Consider the following 19,448-nt stretch of genomic DNA (forward strand, 5'->3'; position numbering starts at 1 on the left):
ATATATATATATATATATATATGTATGTATGTGTGTGTGTGTGTGTGTGTGTGTGTGTATGTGGCTTTTTACACCTGGCCACTTCATGTGTTCTCAGATCGGATAGCGATCTGATTTATGAAAACAATTCCATTTATACCTGGTCACATAAATGTGTTTTTTGCAAAACAGATATTAATATGATCTTCAATTCCCGCGCTATATACAGATTTAATGAAGTGCACGTCACCGAAAGCGACAGATATGAGCCGAATTTTATTGATCATCGGCTAATTTCAAAATCAGCAAAGACAGCAATAAGAGAGAGCGGCAACAGAACTGGTAAGATCATTTAGTTTCTTTACTTTTAATGAAGATGGTAGTGTTAAGAGTCTGCGACTTACTTTCCCTTTGATTTGCAATAGATTGTGGCACGCTGGCTTGATGAATAGGCGCTCAGCTGCTCATCTGAGGTGATCATACTGTATAGCCTATAACATGCTCTCACACGTTTATTTTTTTATCATTTTTGGGAGTAGTAAAATTTACAAATGTGGTTTCAACAACCAGATGCATTTTTGTCTGGAATGTGGCCCAGACCACCTCCCAATGTGGTTTGAGCGATCGGATTCAAATCCGTCTCAAATGCGTTTCGGGGGGCATTTACACCTGGTCTTTTCGCAATCTGATAGCTTATCTGATAGTTTATCCGATCACAGAAAACGCATGAAGTGGCCAGGTATAAACGGCCCCTATGTGTGTGTGTGTGTATATATATATATATATATATATATATATATATTGTCCTTGCATTCTTTCTTGTGTGACACACCTGAATGAAAGGCTCATTACTATGCAGGTCTTTGTCTTCTCAGGTGTAAACCAACTAATTCACAAGGGGGTTGGGTCATTGACGCCCATTCGCATATTGCCTTGGCAAACAAAAAATGTCAGTGCATGTCAAAACATCCCAAGGGCCCCAAAAACACCTTGGTCCCAGAGGGTTAAGCTGTAAACTAGAGGGTTACTTCAGATGAATAAGGTATGTAGATACATATGAAGGACACTTACAACCTTGATACACTTATTTTAGAAGGTACAAAATTACCATGTGTAACTGCAGGCCTTAGTAATTTAAGTGTAATGAGTGAGTGTAATTACAATTTGTAAGTACAGGCTGTTACATAACTTAGTTACGTGTTAATTACATTTTGTTACATGTTATTACAATGTCTACTACCAAGTAATTAATTAAGTAATTACTCTGTATCACGGACACCGTAAAATAAAGTGTTACCGAACAGGGTGTGTACATTTAGGATAGGCAACTTAATTTATTATTCCAATATCCAAATATGATACTAAATCTCACAGAAAAAAGGGTTTTTATTTGTGACGTGCTGTCTTTGCATTTGAACATTGCACATTTTAAACAGGACACGCATTAGCTGACTAAAATATGCCAATACAAAAATACGTATAGACAATAGTTGTCAATGAATAGACAGGAGTCCTCCAGTCACAGGACGAATAATAGCAAAACGAATCACTTATTCTAAAAACAATATCAACTATAAGTTAGACGAATCTGACATAGGGCTGTGTTAATAGTAAAACATCCGCCATTTAACGAATTTTAAAAACACGGATGGATATTAAAAAAATGCTTTTTGACATTTTGACAGGAAAAAACAACCCAGAACAAAATTAACTTAACCCGTCAATTTTGATTTTAAAATTATCTTCTCTCTTTTTGTGCGTGGTCTGTGTTTGTGAGAGAGAGCTTGATTAAAACGTAACTTGCCAGTTTTCATACAAAATTATAATGAAACATACTTTTCTATTAGGTACTTTAGTTATTATTAACACAATAACGTAAAACATGCAGGCTACGTTTCTCAACACTGAGAAAGAATGAATAAATAAACGCCTTTTTCTCCAGACTCACGCTTATCAATCCACAAATCACAGAACTTTCATAATCACTAAGCCATAGCGATTTTAATTTTATTTAGATTTATTGTTTATCAATACTTATACCATGGTCTGGGAGAATACTCGATTCTGATTGGCTGCAGGGTGTCCGTTAAAAAGTGATAGAGGACACCTAGTAAAGTAGTTCTGGTGAAACTGCCTGTTTACCATTCGAAATGAATAAATAAATGCGCTGCCCACAACAGCTGTGAGTAACCATAGCAACAAGCAGTCAAAGTATCCGTTAACAATTTGCTCTTTTAAAACAAACATCTAACGTTAGTTATGTAGTATTCTTACATTCTGCTAAGAACCAATCATATGCCATAGACATACTATCCCGTGTTCTTATTGGCCATGTCACACGTCAGTAATATGATATAGCTCTGGAGAGTTCAGAGTTCAGTATGCATCCAGCGAGATAAGAGTGAGCACTTTGCCTGTGTGATTTTGAATTAATAAATCCTCATGATAAAACGAATTCAGCGTGCACCTAGAGTCTCCTTACATCGTAATATGAACAAAGGCTTTACAAGTTAGATATTAGATAGCCTAATAATACTACAATGAGCGACTTCGTTATTTCGTCAGTCTCTCACGGACTGACGGAGCCCAGTAAGCCCGCAGACTGCTCTCGCATCGATGTCACCGACATTATTTGACGGATCTCCAGTCCAGCATCGGAGAGTCGATCTACAGCAGTGGTTAGTGTAGACTAGTGTAACACATAGTGTTCTATGTGTAGTAAAAAAATAACTATGCCTAACGTTACGTTTGTGTTTCATGAAAAAAAAAAATGCAGTTTTGAACCTGAAGGGTTCTACAAGCTGAGCGGACTATATCTCAAGTTACTAAATAAATCGTCAGGCAAGTTATTATTTGAAAAAACTAGATTTAGCCTAATTAAAATATAAACTAATGTTTTAAAAATGTTTTATTTGGCAAGTGACCATGGTATAAGCGGGTTAATGCCCTCCGAGGTGTCCATTGTCAGGTTTTAATGGACTTCGGCGGAGGCAACCGTCCTCCGCTGCGCGTCGGCCAGTTCACGCCTCGCCGTCGTCCATTAAAACCTGACCATGGACACCTCGTCGGCAGGGGCGTGTCTAGAGCATTTTTAGTGGGGGGGCCATGCTGGGGCACTGCCTCCAAATGGGGTGGCCACCAGTGACCAAAAAAAAAGCTAAATTCTACAGTATATTACATAAATCCTATTGATTTGTATTATTTTTTTAACTTGAATAAAGTTACTTGTAAACAAATGTAGTAATAAAGCACATTTTTGATTAATTTAGTTTTGGCATCCCTGTCCATTAAGTTAAATTTGAGAGCCAGTGTTTATTATTTTTAGTGTTTTTATAAAACTAACAAGTTTATAAAATAAAAGCAATTTTAATAATGAGCAATTTTAAAACCCCAGAAGCAGAAACAAGGTCAACTATTTTCTTTTAATTAGTTTTGCCATTACAATATACAGTAGTTTTATTCACAATCTCTTTCAAATAATAATAATTAATCACTGTCCGTCTGGCATGTTGATTCCTTGCTAGCTGATTCTGTTCCAGTGACAATTTTTTCTTGCTGCCTGACATTTTCTTCAGTTGCTTCTGCCTCACACTTGTTTTGTTTTTTTTGTTGTTTTTTTTTTAAAGAAACTCCCTATATCTTTACTTCTTTTCATGGCTTGGCACTGCTCTCTTCCCTGCCTTCAAAAAAGAAACACTTATGTTTGTCTGTTATTCTCAATATCAACAAAAACAATTCAAATTGTGAATGAAATGCACAGAATGCATCCATGTCATTTCTAGGGCTGTCATTTTTTCACGTATAAATTACTATGTTAGGACTCACAATTTAACTGACTATCTAACTGACTTACTCTCATGCATTAACAAGTAACGTACGTGTCACCAGACAATTTAATGTGGTCACTCACTGTCACAAAATAAACTGATACAAAATATGCAAAATCACCATGACAGTGTTTATTTAATTTGTTTGATAGTGCCCAGCGTATTATACTTTTATTGTGTTTTATTAAACTTTGACTGAACTAGGGATGGGCATTCGATTAAATTTTCTTAGTCGATCGTCGGAAGAATTAACGATCGACTATCAATTAATCATTAATATTTTTATATTCAAATTTATTATATTTCACTTTTTATAAATTAAAAATGCAATGAAAATACAAAAATAAAGCGTGTTTTTCCTCGATTAGATCTTTATTACAAGATGATCAACTTGTGGCAGTTAAACTGGGCGTTCGGTTAGGCTAAATTTGAAGATATGCGCGTCGGTGCTGCAGCTGCGAGTTGGCCCTCGTGAGACCCTCGTTTGTTCCAAAATAATAAATAATAATAAAAAATAACTTAACCAAAAACATAATAACATTTAGATCTGACAGGTTTTGTCAACATGAAACTCATAAGGCACGGAGTCGAGAAAGGGTGAGAGAGATTAGCCTACCTGACAATCAATTAGGCTAGGCTACTTTCTATGGGCTACTTTAAGCTTCATAAAAAAATAACTCGCATACAACTTCTGCTCCAGTCTACTGATTTTTGTTGAGAAAGATAAGCATGTTGATGTCATGATCTGGGGTCAGACGCGACCGCAACCTGTATGGTGACCGTCAAGCCTTGTTTACACTTTCGCCTGCCACTTCAGCGCGTGAGCGCGAGTCTCTGCAGACTGCGAGTGCTTGCGGACGCGTCGAGTGTAAACAAATGCTTCAGTCCAGCCGCTGAAAACGCCGCTCTGATGAGGGGACTGACGTTGCCGGGATGCACAGGTACCTCCGCGCTAACATGACCAGCCCGGCGAACACGTTCACTTTCCGTTCACACTACGCAACGCACCAGCATTAGTAATATGTTGACCGTTGTTTCTCTGGCGCTGCACTTCTTTGAATCACAAACTTCCGTAGAGTCTATAAACTGATTGGCCGTAAAATGAACCAATCACAAGACATCTTATAGGGGGGGCACCTGGGCTGGCCAATCGAATTTCAGGGGGGGCCGGTGCCCCCCCTGGCCACCACGTGGACCCGCCCCTGCTCGTCGGGCATTAACCCTTACTTAACCTGTTAAGCAGCAACCCCAATTTTGAAAAATCCAAAGAAATGGCATACCCAAAATGAAACAGCTAAAGTTAGGGCTGCATGATGTATCATTTTAGCATCGATGTTGCGATGTGCGCATCCACTATTGTCACATTGCAAGGATGTGCTATGTCAATTATAGGGATCGTAGTTGATCCGTGATTCATGATCAGTAGGCTACGTGCCAGTAGCTCCCCGGCCCGTAACCCTTGTGATTCGCGGCCTCTGTCAGCCTCACTAAAGCGCATTTTTGTCCCGTCAAAGCTTGACCGATGAGTGACGTAGATGACGACGAGTGACTTCTGCGCTCGTTTAATTGAGAGAGTGAAAGCCCCGGTAGCGCGTGCACTCTCACCGTCTTCAAACTGTCTTGCTCTCTCTCCCTCCCTCGAGCATATTAATGAATTGAGATGACTGAATATCTTTGAGAATACATGACGATAAAAGATCGGAGCACCAAAGTTTTTTTTAAGACACTATTAGTTAACATTCTATTAATATTAGGCCACGTTTACACAAAGCCGGGTATTTAGCAAAACAAATATTTCCCCCCTCTCCGTTTTCAAAAATAACATTGTTCACACCCGCATAAATACGCCGTCGAGCGCCATCATAACTATGCCAAACCTATTGGCGGCAGTGTAGGGGTTAAGGATAAAGCCATGCAAGCCAATCAGAATCCTCAGAATCGACAAGAGAGAACCTAAAACGCTGTTTCTCCCAGTTCACACGACAACAAATATCCGGAGTTTTCAAAAATCTCCACTTTGCCCGGAGTTTTTAGAAATAATCGTTTTCTGTGATAAAAACGGCGTTTTCGTGTAAATGAGAGGGCAAAACGCAGAGAAATAGCTGCGTTTCCCCATCGTGTAAACGGGGCCTTAGTTTCTATGCAGATTTACTACTTTGTACATGACAAAACCACCTTAGTCATTCTAGAATGATTCATTCTTTCCAAATAGAGCTATTCAAGTCATCAGGAGAAATTGTTTTTATATCGCAATATATATTGTGGAAAAATAAAATAACGCAATGCCATTTTTTACCAATATCATGCAGCCCTAGCTACAGTTCATGAACCCTTTGTACTAAAAGCACAAGTATGATCTCATTTGAAAGCTGACACCTGTCAGTTTATTGTAAATGTAGAATAAATTAGTCATATTGAGAAAAACTTAATTATAAATGGGTTCAAAGTTTTGTAAAGTTATTAGAAATGTTTTTTTATGAAACATCTTCATGAAAATAAAATTGAAGTTGGCATTGTATCAATCTAGAAATGCACTGCTTCTAAAGCCATATCTCTGAATATTATATTTAAAATTTGAAGATGATGAGTCTAAAACTCTCCATTTAGTTACATATTTTTCCAGATAATGCCATCTGAATTTATTTTTCTTGGACTCTAAAATGCAAACTGGTGTTTATTGTCCATGTCTAGCACATATTCAGTCTATTTACTTTATTGTTTCGTGGTGCAAACAAGCCCAATTCAGTGTTCAGTCTCCCCTGCACACATCCACACCTCTCCAGACTGGTTATGGCTCTAAATATCATTTGCTTTTGTCTGCATTATAACTAACGACTGCCTATTCACACTAATCACACACAAATCCCTCATTTCTTTTATCATAGTTCTCACTTCACGTTTGAGACCATATCAACTGCCCTGTTTAAACATTTCAGTAAGCATTTATATTTAGAAAAAAATGCATACAAAATAACAGATGGGTGGCAGGTGCACCTAGCGCTAGCTAGCTAGCATGTTAGCTTAACACACAATCAATACACAACAATTTATGAGATTAAAACCATGGTTGTGATCCAAACTTACTTTATAACGCAAGTTGAGTGTTTTAAACAACCTTTTGTGATCTGATTTGGCTTCAGATCATTTTTTTTTAAAAAGACAGAAAACATGTTATTTTATAGTATTCTGCACAATGATACACTCTATATCGATTATCATTACATTATGAATATAGCTATTATTATGAAAATACCTGACAGGGCTTGAAGAAAACAGGTATATCAAATTTCACTGCAATCATGTTTATTGTCTTCAAAAAATCTTTATCTACATGTTACAGGGGTCTCTGTTAGTTGTGCAGGGTTGGGGTCAGAATCCTTTGCCTCTTCAATTCAAGAATATGTATATCCTTTTTAATGATTACATTATTCCTATAATAAGCACTAATCAAGGTATATAATCATTCCTATATTCAATAAGTGATTCACATATAGTGTTAGTCATACTTTAGTTGTATGCATATCTTTCTAAATGTATTATGGTGTCTGTGACTAATCTTCTGTGGCCCTGAGCGAGAACTTTAAATAAGGCTCTTTGTATGTATGAAGCTAATAAACTAATGAGTGTGTTAAACCCGAAGAGGACCCTCATCATATGACTAGTATGTTTTCTTGCTGACCCAGTTAAGGGACAGAGGTCAGTTTATATGTGGCTCTATGATCTGGTTCACAAAATTGTACTTCTTCAATATATATCTCTCTAAAGAAATTAAGTAATTGTTATTTTTTAAAGTAATAAATAAAGTAATAAGAAATAAAGTATCATAACCAATCATAAGAGGGTCAGTGCCCTTCTTGGTTTCCGCCCCCAAATTGTCAAAAGTCATGTAGACTCGAGGGAGCAGAAATCCACTGCGCGAGCAAAACAGCACTCCGCGAGCAGACGCCCGCTGCACATGAGCAGGATTCCACTGTACAAGCAGAGTTAACCTATGAGAGTATGCCAGGCGCTCGCTCACAGCTACCTGTACACCTCTCGGTTGTTAAATTTGTGCGCTAGTACTTTTATAAGGTTAATTTTCGCGTGTGTGAAATAACATAATGTGCTCGTAAGCATGTCTTACATGCTCATAACTTTTGACTACAAAATAACGCCATACACAAGTGGCATTCATTCACATGCACATTTAAATAAACCGTTTGATTCATACAGGAACTTTGTGCTTATAAAAGCTCTGAATGTGCAAAGTATATAATTAATGAATGGCCTGATTCTATGTTTACATTAATCATGGTAGGCTATAAATGCATGTTTTGGTAATTGGAGGACTACACCCCTAGTCATGTCTGATAGTAGTTTTTCATTTGAAAATCACTACAGCAATTAACTGAATATATATATATATATATATATATATATTTTTTTTTTTTTTTGACTGCATTTCCTTCAACAGTCAAAAATTTAAATATTATTAAAATCAATTTATTGTGGTTCTTTGTCTGCCCAGACAAAATCAGCCCTTACTGGAAATAGTAATACCAACTCCAGTAACATTACTAATAAAAGGTAATAAAAATACTATTTCTAACCATGTAAAATACTCACGTCAGTGCGTTGAGTTTACAGTGTTTATCCTGCAGTAGAGCAGCGATCTGATTCACTCGTGTGTCTCCTAGTTTACGTTCATTCAGATTCAGCTCTCTCGTGAGTAATGGGTTTTTACCCACAATTCCAGTCACATACTGACAGGCTTCATCAGCAGCAGGACTCAAAAACCTGCAGAAGGGAAGATGAATTTGTTTCTTGAAATCACTGTCAACTGTGATGCATCAACCTATTATGTAGCTTATTTTTTATTATTGAAATCATATTTCTATAAATAATTTGGCTGTTACATGTGTCCCCCTACTTGTTTTTGGTTCAGTCCTGTGTTCCAGTTTTCCTGCTCCTCCTGTGTTCAATTTATTCACCTCTGTTGAGTTGATTTGCCCCAGCTGTGCCCTATTCTGTTCTCTGTGTATTTTTACCCTGTGTTCTCCCTCATTCCTGGTCGGTTCTCATTTGTGTATAGTGTGTAAAAGTTATCCTGTGTTAATGAGTGTTCTGCTGAGTGTTATATTAAATTCTGTTAATTCCTATTCTCCGGCTTCCTTGTGCTTCCAACCACCACACATACCGGTAACATCAGCTGCATATAAGTTATTTTCTATTATTTCCTCATGTCTCACCTCAGTGTCTTCAGTTGACAATTTGGATCCTGCAGTAAATCATTGAGCTGCTTCACTCCTGATTCTCCAGGATCATTTCCTCTGAGATCCAGCTCTATCAGGTGTGAAGGGTTTGATCTCAGAGCTGAAGCCAGAGCTTTATAACCTTCTTCAGTGATACTGCAGTCTGAAAGTCTAGAAAAAAGACAATGTAATATTCAGATCATTAATCTTTTATTTTAGAAAGTACCTGAACAAATTAAATTAATTAAACTGAATTGTATTTTGTTCCTTGTACAACAAAAAATATAGTCAGTTGCAAAACAAAAAGAGACAACTGGAAATGCAGTCAAATAAAAGGCCCCAATGAAGATAACATCACTTTCCAGGTTTCAATTATACAACACATACGTTTTTGATCTGAACGATCCACAATGTACAAGCAGCACGTTTTGAAATGTCCTAAAAGTTCACATATAAAACCCATTGGAATATTATAGCAATACCCGAAATGTCCAGTTCATACTGGAAAGCCTAGATTTTTTACTCTAGCTGAAGCAGTTTTGTTAGGAGGAATCTAACAAAATGGGTCTAAAATATCTTCACAGTGGTGGTGTAGAAGTCATAGGCCTGGTTTCACAGACAGGGCTTAGATTAAGCCAGGAGTAGGCTTCAGTTAAATTAGAAACTTTAATCAGCTTTTATAAACGTGCATTAGGAAAAAAAATATTTTAGGATATTTCAGTGCAAGTTGCTTTCAGTTAAAACAGCTCAAACATGCATTTTAGTCTGAGACAAAAGCCTAGTCTATGAAAGCAGGGGGTAAACAACTACAGGAAGGGTTTGTTGAGACAAAGTTGGCAAGGTGAAAGCAGAATCAACAATAAGTAGATATTTTGCGATTATACTGTATGCAATAAAAAAAATATCTAAGTGACAAATATCAGATCTTACCCTTCTTTCTCAAGTTAACGGACAGGTATAAATCAATATACACACTCAGCTCATTTCTTTTTCTCTGTTATCTTTAAAGGTCACTTCCTGTTGCCAGAAGGTGGTGCTATGACAGTGGGTGAATGTTCCTGTGTGGATGTGTTCAGGGCGGGATAGTTAGGAAGCATGTAAAGTTTGGTGAAGGTGTGATCATGTACACTGAAGTTACAACCACTTCCTGTGTCATGCCAAAGTTTTGATCTTTGACGCCACGGACACGCGAATAGACGTAAACTCACAGATAGCACAACTTTTCATCGTCAATGCCTTTAAAAGGCATTGATCCGACTATATCTCTAGGAGGAGTTCGTTACAGTAGGGAGTGTGTAAATCACCCAAAAATTGACGTAAAATTCAAAATGGCCAACTTCCTGTTGGGTTTAGGGCATTGCTCCCAAGGGGGTAATCCATCGACCGGAAGTTGAAGCCTCGCGGGAGCTGCCATCTTGTATCAGAACTTCACTTGCGTTAGCATTCCCATTGACTCCCATTCATTTTGGCGTCACTTTGACAGCGAATAACTTTACATCTGAGGCGTTTGAAGACTCCATTTGTCCTTTATTTATTTCTAAAGAAACACGACAATGTATAAATAGCTCCATTACCTTGTAGCTTATGTTATTGCCCCGTACAAGCAGTTTTAGTGAAAGTAGGCTAACGATTGAGTCATACCCACACGACTCTCTGTCGCACAGTAGAGAGATTACCGTATGGACATGAGGAGAAGCTCGCGCAATCGGGGAAACGTAAAGGCAAAATTACAAAATAATTGTAAAATTGTCTCCTTCTCCAAGCTCATGGACAGCTCCTACTCACACTCTCCGCCTCTGCATGTTTCGGAAGGGAATGATTCAGATTTCTCATGCCACAGCACCAGAAGACAGACAGGTCACTCACGTCCCACTACGTAGTCAAGCTCTGTTTGAGTCTGCGCGTCAGGGACGGAAGTGCTAAAAAAATAAATAAATAAAAAATAAAAAAATAAAAATAAAAAAAATAAAAAAAATCGCCAAAACCGGGCTTCAATCGTCTCAATGGAGTTCCAATGAGATTGCTCTGTCCATTTACTTTTACTGTCTATGATTGCTCCAAGAGGCTTTTTTGTATGTCTGGACATGATCCATGTGCCACAGAAATTCCGTACATGTAGGTCAAATGGGCTGCTTTGTTAAAGGTCACTCCCTGTTGCCAGCAGGTGGCGCTATGAATGTGGGCTAATTTCGGCATGTACATGTGTTCAGGGCGGGACTGTTGTATAACGTATAAAATTTCATGCAGGTCTGAGGATGTACACTGAAGTTACAACAACTTCCTGTTTCATGGCGAATCAGACACCACGGACACACCCATTGACGAAAACGCGCAGAGAGCACAACTTTTCATCGTCAATGTCTTTAGAAGGCACAGCAGAAATGTGAAGTCAAAATCCCTAGGAGGAGTTCATTAAAGTACGTAACGAGTAAATCGTCGAAAAATGGCGGTAAAATTAGAAATGGCCGACTTCCTGTTGAGTTTAAGGCATCGCTCCAAGAGACTTTTCTGTGCGTCTGGACATGGTTGATGTACCACAGAAATTTCGTACATGTCGGTCAAACATGCGGCGGGGGCTGCTTTGTTAAATGTCACTTCCTGTTACCAGCAGGTGGCGCTATGACTGTGGGTGAATGTCGCCATGTAGATTTGTTCAGGGCGGGACTCTTGTCAAATGTGTAAAATTTCGTGCAGATCTGGGCATTTACAGCCAAGTTACTACAACTTCCTGTTTCATGACGAATCATCGACGCCACGGACACGCCCATCGACGAAAACGCGCAGATAGCACAACTTTACATCGTCAATGCCTTTAGAAGGCACAGCAGAAATTTGAAGTCGATCCGACTAAATCCCAAGGAGGAGTTCGTTAAAGTACGGGGTGTGTAAAGGATTATTAGGAACACCTGTTCAATTTCTCATTATTGCAATAATCTAATCAACCAATCACATGACAGTTGCTTCAATGCATGTAGGGGTGTGGTCCTGGTCAAGACAATCTCCTGAACTCCAAACTGAATGTCATGGCATGGTTGTTGGTGCCAGACGGGCCGGTCTGAGTATTTCACAATCTGCTCAGTTACTGGGATTTTCACACACAACCATTTCTAGGGTTTACAAAGAATGTTGTGAAAAGGGAAAAACATCCAGTATGCGACAGTCCTCTGGGTGAAAATGCCTTGTTGATGCTAGAGGTCAGAGGAGAATGGGCCGACTGATTCAAGCTGATAGAAAAGCAACTTAATAACCACTGAAATAACCACTCGTTACAAACGAGGTGTGCAGCAAAGCATTTGTGAAGCCACAAGACGCACAACCTTGAGGCGGATGGGCTACAACAGCAGAAGACCCCACCGGGTACCACTCATCTCCACTACAAATAGGAAAAAGAGGCTACAACTTGCAAGAGCTCACCAAAATTGGACAGTTGAAGACTGGAAAAATGTTGCCTGGTCTGATGAGTTTCAATTTCTGTTGAGACATTCAGATGGTAGAGTCTGAATTTGGCATAAACAGAATGAAAACATGGATCCATCATGCCTTGTTCCCACTGTGTAGGCTGGTGGTGGTGGTGGTGTAATGGCGTGGGGGATGTTTTCTTGGCACACTTCAGGCCCCTTAGTGCCAATTGGGCATCGTTTAAATGCCACGGCCTACCTGAGCATGGTTTCTGACCATGTCCATCCCTTTATGACCACCATGTACCCATCCTCTGATGGCTACTTCCAGCAGGATAATGCAGCATGTCACAAAGATCAAATCATCTCAAATTGGTTTCTTGAACATGACAATAGCCATGTTTCCATCGACACGTTTTTATCTGAATTAAAGAGCCCCTATCATAGCATTTGAAATGTTCCTATTTTTGTTTTAGTAGTTCCCGAAGACAGTTTAACATGCATGCAGGGATTAAAAAACACTTTGTCTTATAATATGCATATATTTTTAACTGATTTGCTCACCGACTCCCAAATGATTCGTACAAGGACTAATTTTTCCAAACCACTCCTTTGCGTGGCGCTAATCGGTGATGATTGGTCAGATGACAGACCCATAAACATATTGATAAAGCACTGCAGTGTAAGGAATTGAGGCGAATCAAACACAGATTAATCAAATTAATCTCTCATGGGATTAATTCACTTGGATTCAACACTCCAAAGGTTCTGGACACCACATTCCAAAGTCCCAAAACGGCTCCAAGCTGTCTGCTCTGGTTAAGTAAACCCCCCTCAGAGAAGGACTTTTATTGCCCCACAGGCCCAAGAGATGGGCACTAAACAGGAAGAACGTGTCAATATGTTAATGTTTTACCAAGACAAATCAGCTCAAGAAATGGTGAAACGAGAGGCTTGACAACAAAGGTCCTTTGATCCCCCAACACAGATGTTACGCAGACCTCTTCCCCCATGAGTTGAACATGCCACGACCTCACTGTTGAGATCTCTCTGAGATCTCACACATAAAATCATATAAACTCACCTCAGAACAATTCTTGGAACAAATCAAACCTCACAGTTCTTATTGCTTTCTGCAATTCATGTGTTGTGTTTGTTAATGCTTAGATCACATATTAATCATGTAATTGTTGTTAACTATTAACTCTTGTAATTGTTATACAACCATTAGAAGTGTGAATGCCTCGTTTACTCTCAAACGAATCGCATTCTCTTAATTCAAAAGATGGCTTGATTGAAATCTGTGTAAAAGGTTTTGTTTTATGATTATAATAATCATAAGGTTTAAACTATGGTCTCTTGTCTCTCTGCTAAGTGCTGGAGACCAGCTCACAGACCATGCATAAATTATGATAAGCAGAAGATAGATCCACCTCCTAAGTGATGCCATTGTCCCATTGGCCAGAAGTTTCTGGGAGGTTGGACTGAGTTTTAAGTTAAAGATCCGAACAAAGGAACAAGACCTCATGTTAGATTTTTGTTCGTGTTCAGTTCTGTTCGTGTTTCCAGTTCGTTCAGTTCTGTAACCGTTAAGTTCGTGCCTCAGTCTCTCTAAAACCAGCAAAAGAGTGTTCTGTTCGTGCTTATCTCTGAAACAAAGAGCATGTTCGCATGCTTCTACAGCGACTAGACCAAATTCGACCAGCAGACAAAATAACCCATCCAGATCGGGGTTACAATTCAGCTCATTCAAGCCACCCGACTCGTCTTACTTTCATTCTTTTCCTTTATTTTCTTTTTCGTAAGGGTCTCGTTTCAAAGTTAAGCTTGCTGCAAAGCTTCGTTTTAAACGGCTCTCCACAACGCGCTTCAAACCGTAAGGACTCTCATTGCCTGCTAACGCCCACGTGACCGGCAAGCTCAGGATCTTCCATCCAGGCACTTCAAAGACAACCAGCCACGAGGACCCGGGAAACCCCCCTTCCACGCAACGCAGACAAAGGGAATTCCCTCAGCCACTACAAAGCGCAAGTACTCCAGGCTCTAACTGAACTGGTGCTTTAATGTTAATTGAATAACCTCTCTAAGAAACGAAGGTTTAAATTAATGCTTGGTGGTCCTTTCAGGTCTCGTGTTACGTGCATTTAGGAAGTTGAAACTTTCTCTCTCCCTCTTTTCAACTCTCTCTTTGCCTCTGCGCCTTGTATGAATGTGTGTATGTGTGTGTGATTATGTTTAGACCGTAGTTTTGTGTTTAGAGTAGCTAATAAAGTCTTCCATATACATGAAAAGATAATTTGCCTTGTGTCATGCTTGCATATTTAATGTCTTGTACTGTTCGATCTAAAGTTACTTTGCTAAGACATAGTGTTTCACTATAGATTGGGTATTTATATCCTTGCAAGGGTTATAATTACGGCCCGTTCAAATGAACTCTAAACGAGTCCGTTGCTCGGTTCCATAGTGATTCGTCAAGATTCATTGTAAATCAATGAATCATCCCCTTTGAGCTAAATTGGCCTTTCCGGCCGGCCCCCTTGAATACATTTTATGTATATTATTAAATGTTGCATTTGCTACAGCAGTACTACAAGAAGCTCTATTCTTTATGACAACTGCAATAACAGCGACAAACAATTCACCTATTTAAAAAAAATTGACATTGCAGACCTAGAAGCTGCGCTGAGCGTAACTTACACACACACACACACACACACACACATATACCACACATACACACATATACACATAGATACACACATATACATTAAAAAAATATACAATAAAACTTTTAAAAAAGTGTACGTACAGATCCGCTAAAAACAAGTACAAAATTGCCTCAGAATATGAACTATAGAAAGCATGAAAGGCCCAGTTCCTCATTAAGGCCATTAGGTTCTACTGTGTTAAGAGTGAGAATCCACCCATGTGATTTTCATGTTGAAATGTCCATGTGGATTGGTATATGTAGGTCAGACTAAACGCACCCTCAAACTACACATTGCAGAACACAAAGCAGCAATTCGGAACCGTAATATGGACTATGCAATTGCGAGGCATTATGTACAAGCTAATCATGGTTCCAATGCGTACCTAAAATTTTGGGGTATTGAAAATAATCTACCCTCCAAACGAGGAGGGGATTTAGTGAAGTCCCTAATACAACAAGAGGCTTTCTGGATTCTCACTCTTAACACAGTAGAACCGAATGGCCTTAATGAGGAACTGGGGCTTTCATGCTTGTTCATATTCTGAGGCAATTTTGTACATGTTATTAGCGGGGTTTGCATGTACACCTTTTTTTATTTTATTTTTTTAATGTGTATGTGTATATTTGTTTGTATGTATGTGTATGTATATATATATATATGTATATGTACATGTATGTGTATATGTATATATACAAATATTTAAAATAAATTATATATATACTGTATATATATATATATATATATATATATATATATATATATATATATATATATTATCATTACAACTGTCAATCTGAAGAAATCAGTGACTACCAGGAACAGGCTGGTTTACAACCAAGAATAGGTTGGTGTCATCTGGAGAGGCAGATGGCAGCTCGGGAAGACGGCAACCGGGGTGGTATGGGCTAGCACCCCTTGCCGCAGCCTCTGAAGAGGAACCCAAAGCTAGCTACGGAAAAATTAAATGAACAATACCCCCTAGGGGAGCCTGAGAGGGGGGGGGCAACAGCAAAGGAAAAACGACTACAAGCACGGTTTGTCAATGTGGAAAGATTTGTAAAATTGCAAGAGGCTTGAAGATCCATCAGTCACAGATGAAATGTTTGGAGCCATGGCAAGTACCACAATGCACAGGCATAGTGCCTGGTGAGTCAGAGGAGGAGCAGGGCCTGGAAGGACCCCATAAAGCCCAGAGCCTCCATGTGGTACAAACTGTCCCCCCAGTCATGCAGCCCAAAAAGAGGAGGATCAGGTGGCCTCAAGCATGTAAAACAGCCGAGTGGCAGAAGTTTGATGAGGATGTGGACAAGGTGCTGGAAGTAACGGCCAAAGGTGATGCAGAGAGGAGGCTGCAAACTATAACCACCATCATAGTGAGCATGGCGGTTGAGAGGTTTGGTGTGGAGGAGGTGACAGGAGTAACAAAGCCGTACACCAAAAACCAGAGGGCAGCCAAAATTCATGACATCAGAATAGAGCTGAAACCCCTAAAAAAGCAGTACAAGGAAGCTGGGGAGGAAGAGCGTGGGCCACTGACAGAGCTGCGCAGCATCTTAAGGAAGAAGCTTGTTACCCTGCACAGAGCCGAACGGCACAGGAGGCGGCAAAGGGAGAGGGCTTGGAGGAGAGCAGCCTTCATTAGAAACCCATTCGAGTTCACCAAACAGCTCCTCAGGCAAAAGAAAGGTGGACGCCTTATCTCATCTAAGGGTGAAATTGACCAACACCTTGCAGATACATTTAGTGACCCCTCCAGAGAACAAGAGTTGGAGCAGTGTGATGCCTTGATAACACCACCAGAGCTTGTAGAGGCATTCGACCTGAGGGAGCCACTCCTGAAAGTACAGGAAGTAGTAAGGTCTAGGTCTGCACCAGGACCAAGCAGAACATCGTATAAGGTGTACAAGTACTGCCCCAAGTTTCTTCATCGGCTGTGGAGGATCCTAAAATTCATCTGGAGGAAAGGGAAAACTCCAAAACAGTGGCGGTGTGCAGATGGAGTGTGGATCCCAAAAGAAGAAGACTCCAAGACCATCAGCCAGTTCAGAATCATCTCGCTTTGTGTTGAAGGAAAGATCTTCTTCAGCATAGTCGTGAAGAGGTTGGCAGAATTCTTCCTCAAAAATGGATACATTGACACCTCTGTGCAGAAAGGCGGCATACCAGGTGTTCCAGGCTGCCTAGAGCACACAGGCGTGGTTACACAGCTCCTCGGAGAAGCAAAGGAGAATAGCGGTGATCTGGTGGTGACGTGGTTAGACCTGGCAAACGCCTATGGCTCTATGCCCCACAAACTGGTACAGGAGGCTCTGGAGAGGCACCATGTTCCTGCCATAGTGAGAGCCCTTATCCAGGATTACTATAGAGATTTCAAGCTGAGAGTCTCATCTGGGTCAACAACATCAGAGTGGCACATGCTGGAGGTGGGAATCATCACAGGCTGCAGCATTTCAGTGATTCTGTTCGCTCTGGCAATGAAAATCCAAGACTGGAATGCGGCAACCACCAATCCGTGCCTTCATGGATGACCTCACAGTGACAACGGAGTCAGTTTCTGGAGCCAGATGGATCCTGAAGAGTCTGGAGAGGGTGATTGAATGGGCCAGGATATCATTCAAGCCAACCAATTCCAGATCTTTAGTGCTAAAGAAGGGCAGGATGGTGGAGAAGTATCATTTTATCATCTCAGCAACTCAAATCCCTACCCTGTCTGAAAAACCAGTAAAAAGCCTGCGAAAGATCTTCGACAGCAGCCTCAGGGATACAACATCCATCAAAAACACCTTCGAGGAGCTGGAGAGGTGGCTGAAGAATGTCGATAAAACCGGGCTCCCTGGAAAATCTAAGGCATGGGGGTACCAACATGGGATTCTGCCAAGAATACTGTGGCCTCTGCTTCTGTACGAGTTTCCAATCTCCACCATCTCAGAATTAGAAAGGAGAGTCAGCCGCTACCTAAGAAGATGGCTGGGATTCCCGAGGAGCTTAAAGGAGCATTTCACCCATTGCAACATTAATCTTTATTGAAAGTGGATCATATATGTAGTCGAAATGTAAAATCATTTTTTAATTTGGTGCCCTCTTGACCGAGAAAAGACAGAAAATAACCAAGGGGTGCCTTTGTGTTAAAAAACTACAGTTCCCAGAATTCCCCAACATTGCACAGCTCCGCAAGCCACACCCACTAACCCACCCACCGGAACAGCGCAAACAGATACGCAAAACACACTCTTCCGTCTACAACGCTAACATTAGCTGTTACCAGAGTAAGAGTTTGAAATTCATTTCAAACAAAATGTCTAGTTAGTTGGCTGTGGCAAGCAGGACGATCGAGGGATGTAAGAGGACGGTGCGCTGCGCGAGGCCGGTGTAGTGAGTGATGAAAGACACCTGTAAGCGCGCGCCGGTGCGTCTCTCACGAGGCCGGTGTAGTGAGTGATGAAAGACACCTGTAAGCGCGCACCGGTGCGTCTCTCACGAATAGAAGGAGCGAATGCATAAAATGGGGAGCGACGACAGCAGATCGAGAGAGAAACAGGCCTGATTTTATGTTTTGTTTCTGTTGTGTGTAACGCTGGCTTACTTTCGTTTTGTATTTGTTCTTTTTACTATTAAAATGTTTAAATGTTCGCCGGTTCATACCTCTTTCTTCCCACAACATCAAACCCCGTTCACGTTACATTTGTAAACACATTAACGTTAGTGAATTACTCCGCCTTTGTATTTATTTCTGTATGGTGAATTACTGCATGATACCTGGATGTTCTAAAGGCGAAACTATCACAACACAAACGTCCGTGTGCTCGTTTGATTCAGAGATTTCCTCCAGGAGAAATTGCCATCGTTGAAATTCTCTGCAGCAGACGGACTCTGTGTCCGTAGGCCGTGACACGCAGCGAGAGCACAGGGAACAGCAGGCTGCCGAGCTTGACCCAGTCCGGGCGTCACGACCGACAGCCAGGCGTCTCCTGCTCCTCCATCAGCCTCAGCTGCTCTAAACTATACTGCGACTCGTAAAGATAGCCACGAACATCGGATTCGAGCAGCAGACTTTCAAAATCCTCTTCTTCCATATCATGTTTAGTTTCTTCCATCATTATCATAACTTCATATCTCCACAGGGTTTGTTAGCTTAGCTTCCAAACAAGATGGCGGATATTGATTTCAGTTTCTGCAAGTGAAGTCCCACCCACTGATCTGTAATAGGCCTGTAGGGTGAGTGGGTCCCACACCCTTGAATAATAATGAGCTAATCATTGTAGTCTGTTGACATTTCAATGAAATGTGACTTCCTGCTTATCG

At 40.3% G+C, this 19,448-nt stretch overlaps 1 protein-coding gene across 1 annotated transcript in view; it reads right to left on the reverse strand.

Annotated features, from left to right (window-relative positions):
- LOC148978802 (NACHT, LRR and PYD domains-containing protein 12-like) overlaps positions 1-19,448 on the reverse strand; it is a 49,662-nt gene that overhangs the window by 18,248 nt on the left and 11,966 nt on the right. The window contains exons 3-4 of the mRNA XM_089130762.1: positions 9,035-9,208; positions 8,412-8,582 (exon numbers count right to left, since the gene is read on the reverse strand). Coding sequence (XP_088986888.1) covers positions 8,412-8,582; positions 9,035-9,208 — 345 coding nt within the window. The remainder of the gene's footprint in view (positions 1-8,411; positions 8,583-9,034; positions 9,209-19,448) is intronic.

This window comes from Pimephales promelas, chromosome 5 (genome assembly GCF_988280905.1).
Source record: "Pimephales promelas chromosome 5, fPimPro1.hap1.1, whole genome shotgun sequence".
Taxonomy (NCBI): domain Eukaryota; kingdom Metazoa; phylum Chordata; class Actinopteri; order Cypriniformes; family Leuciscidae; genus Pimephales; species Pimephales promelas.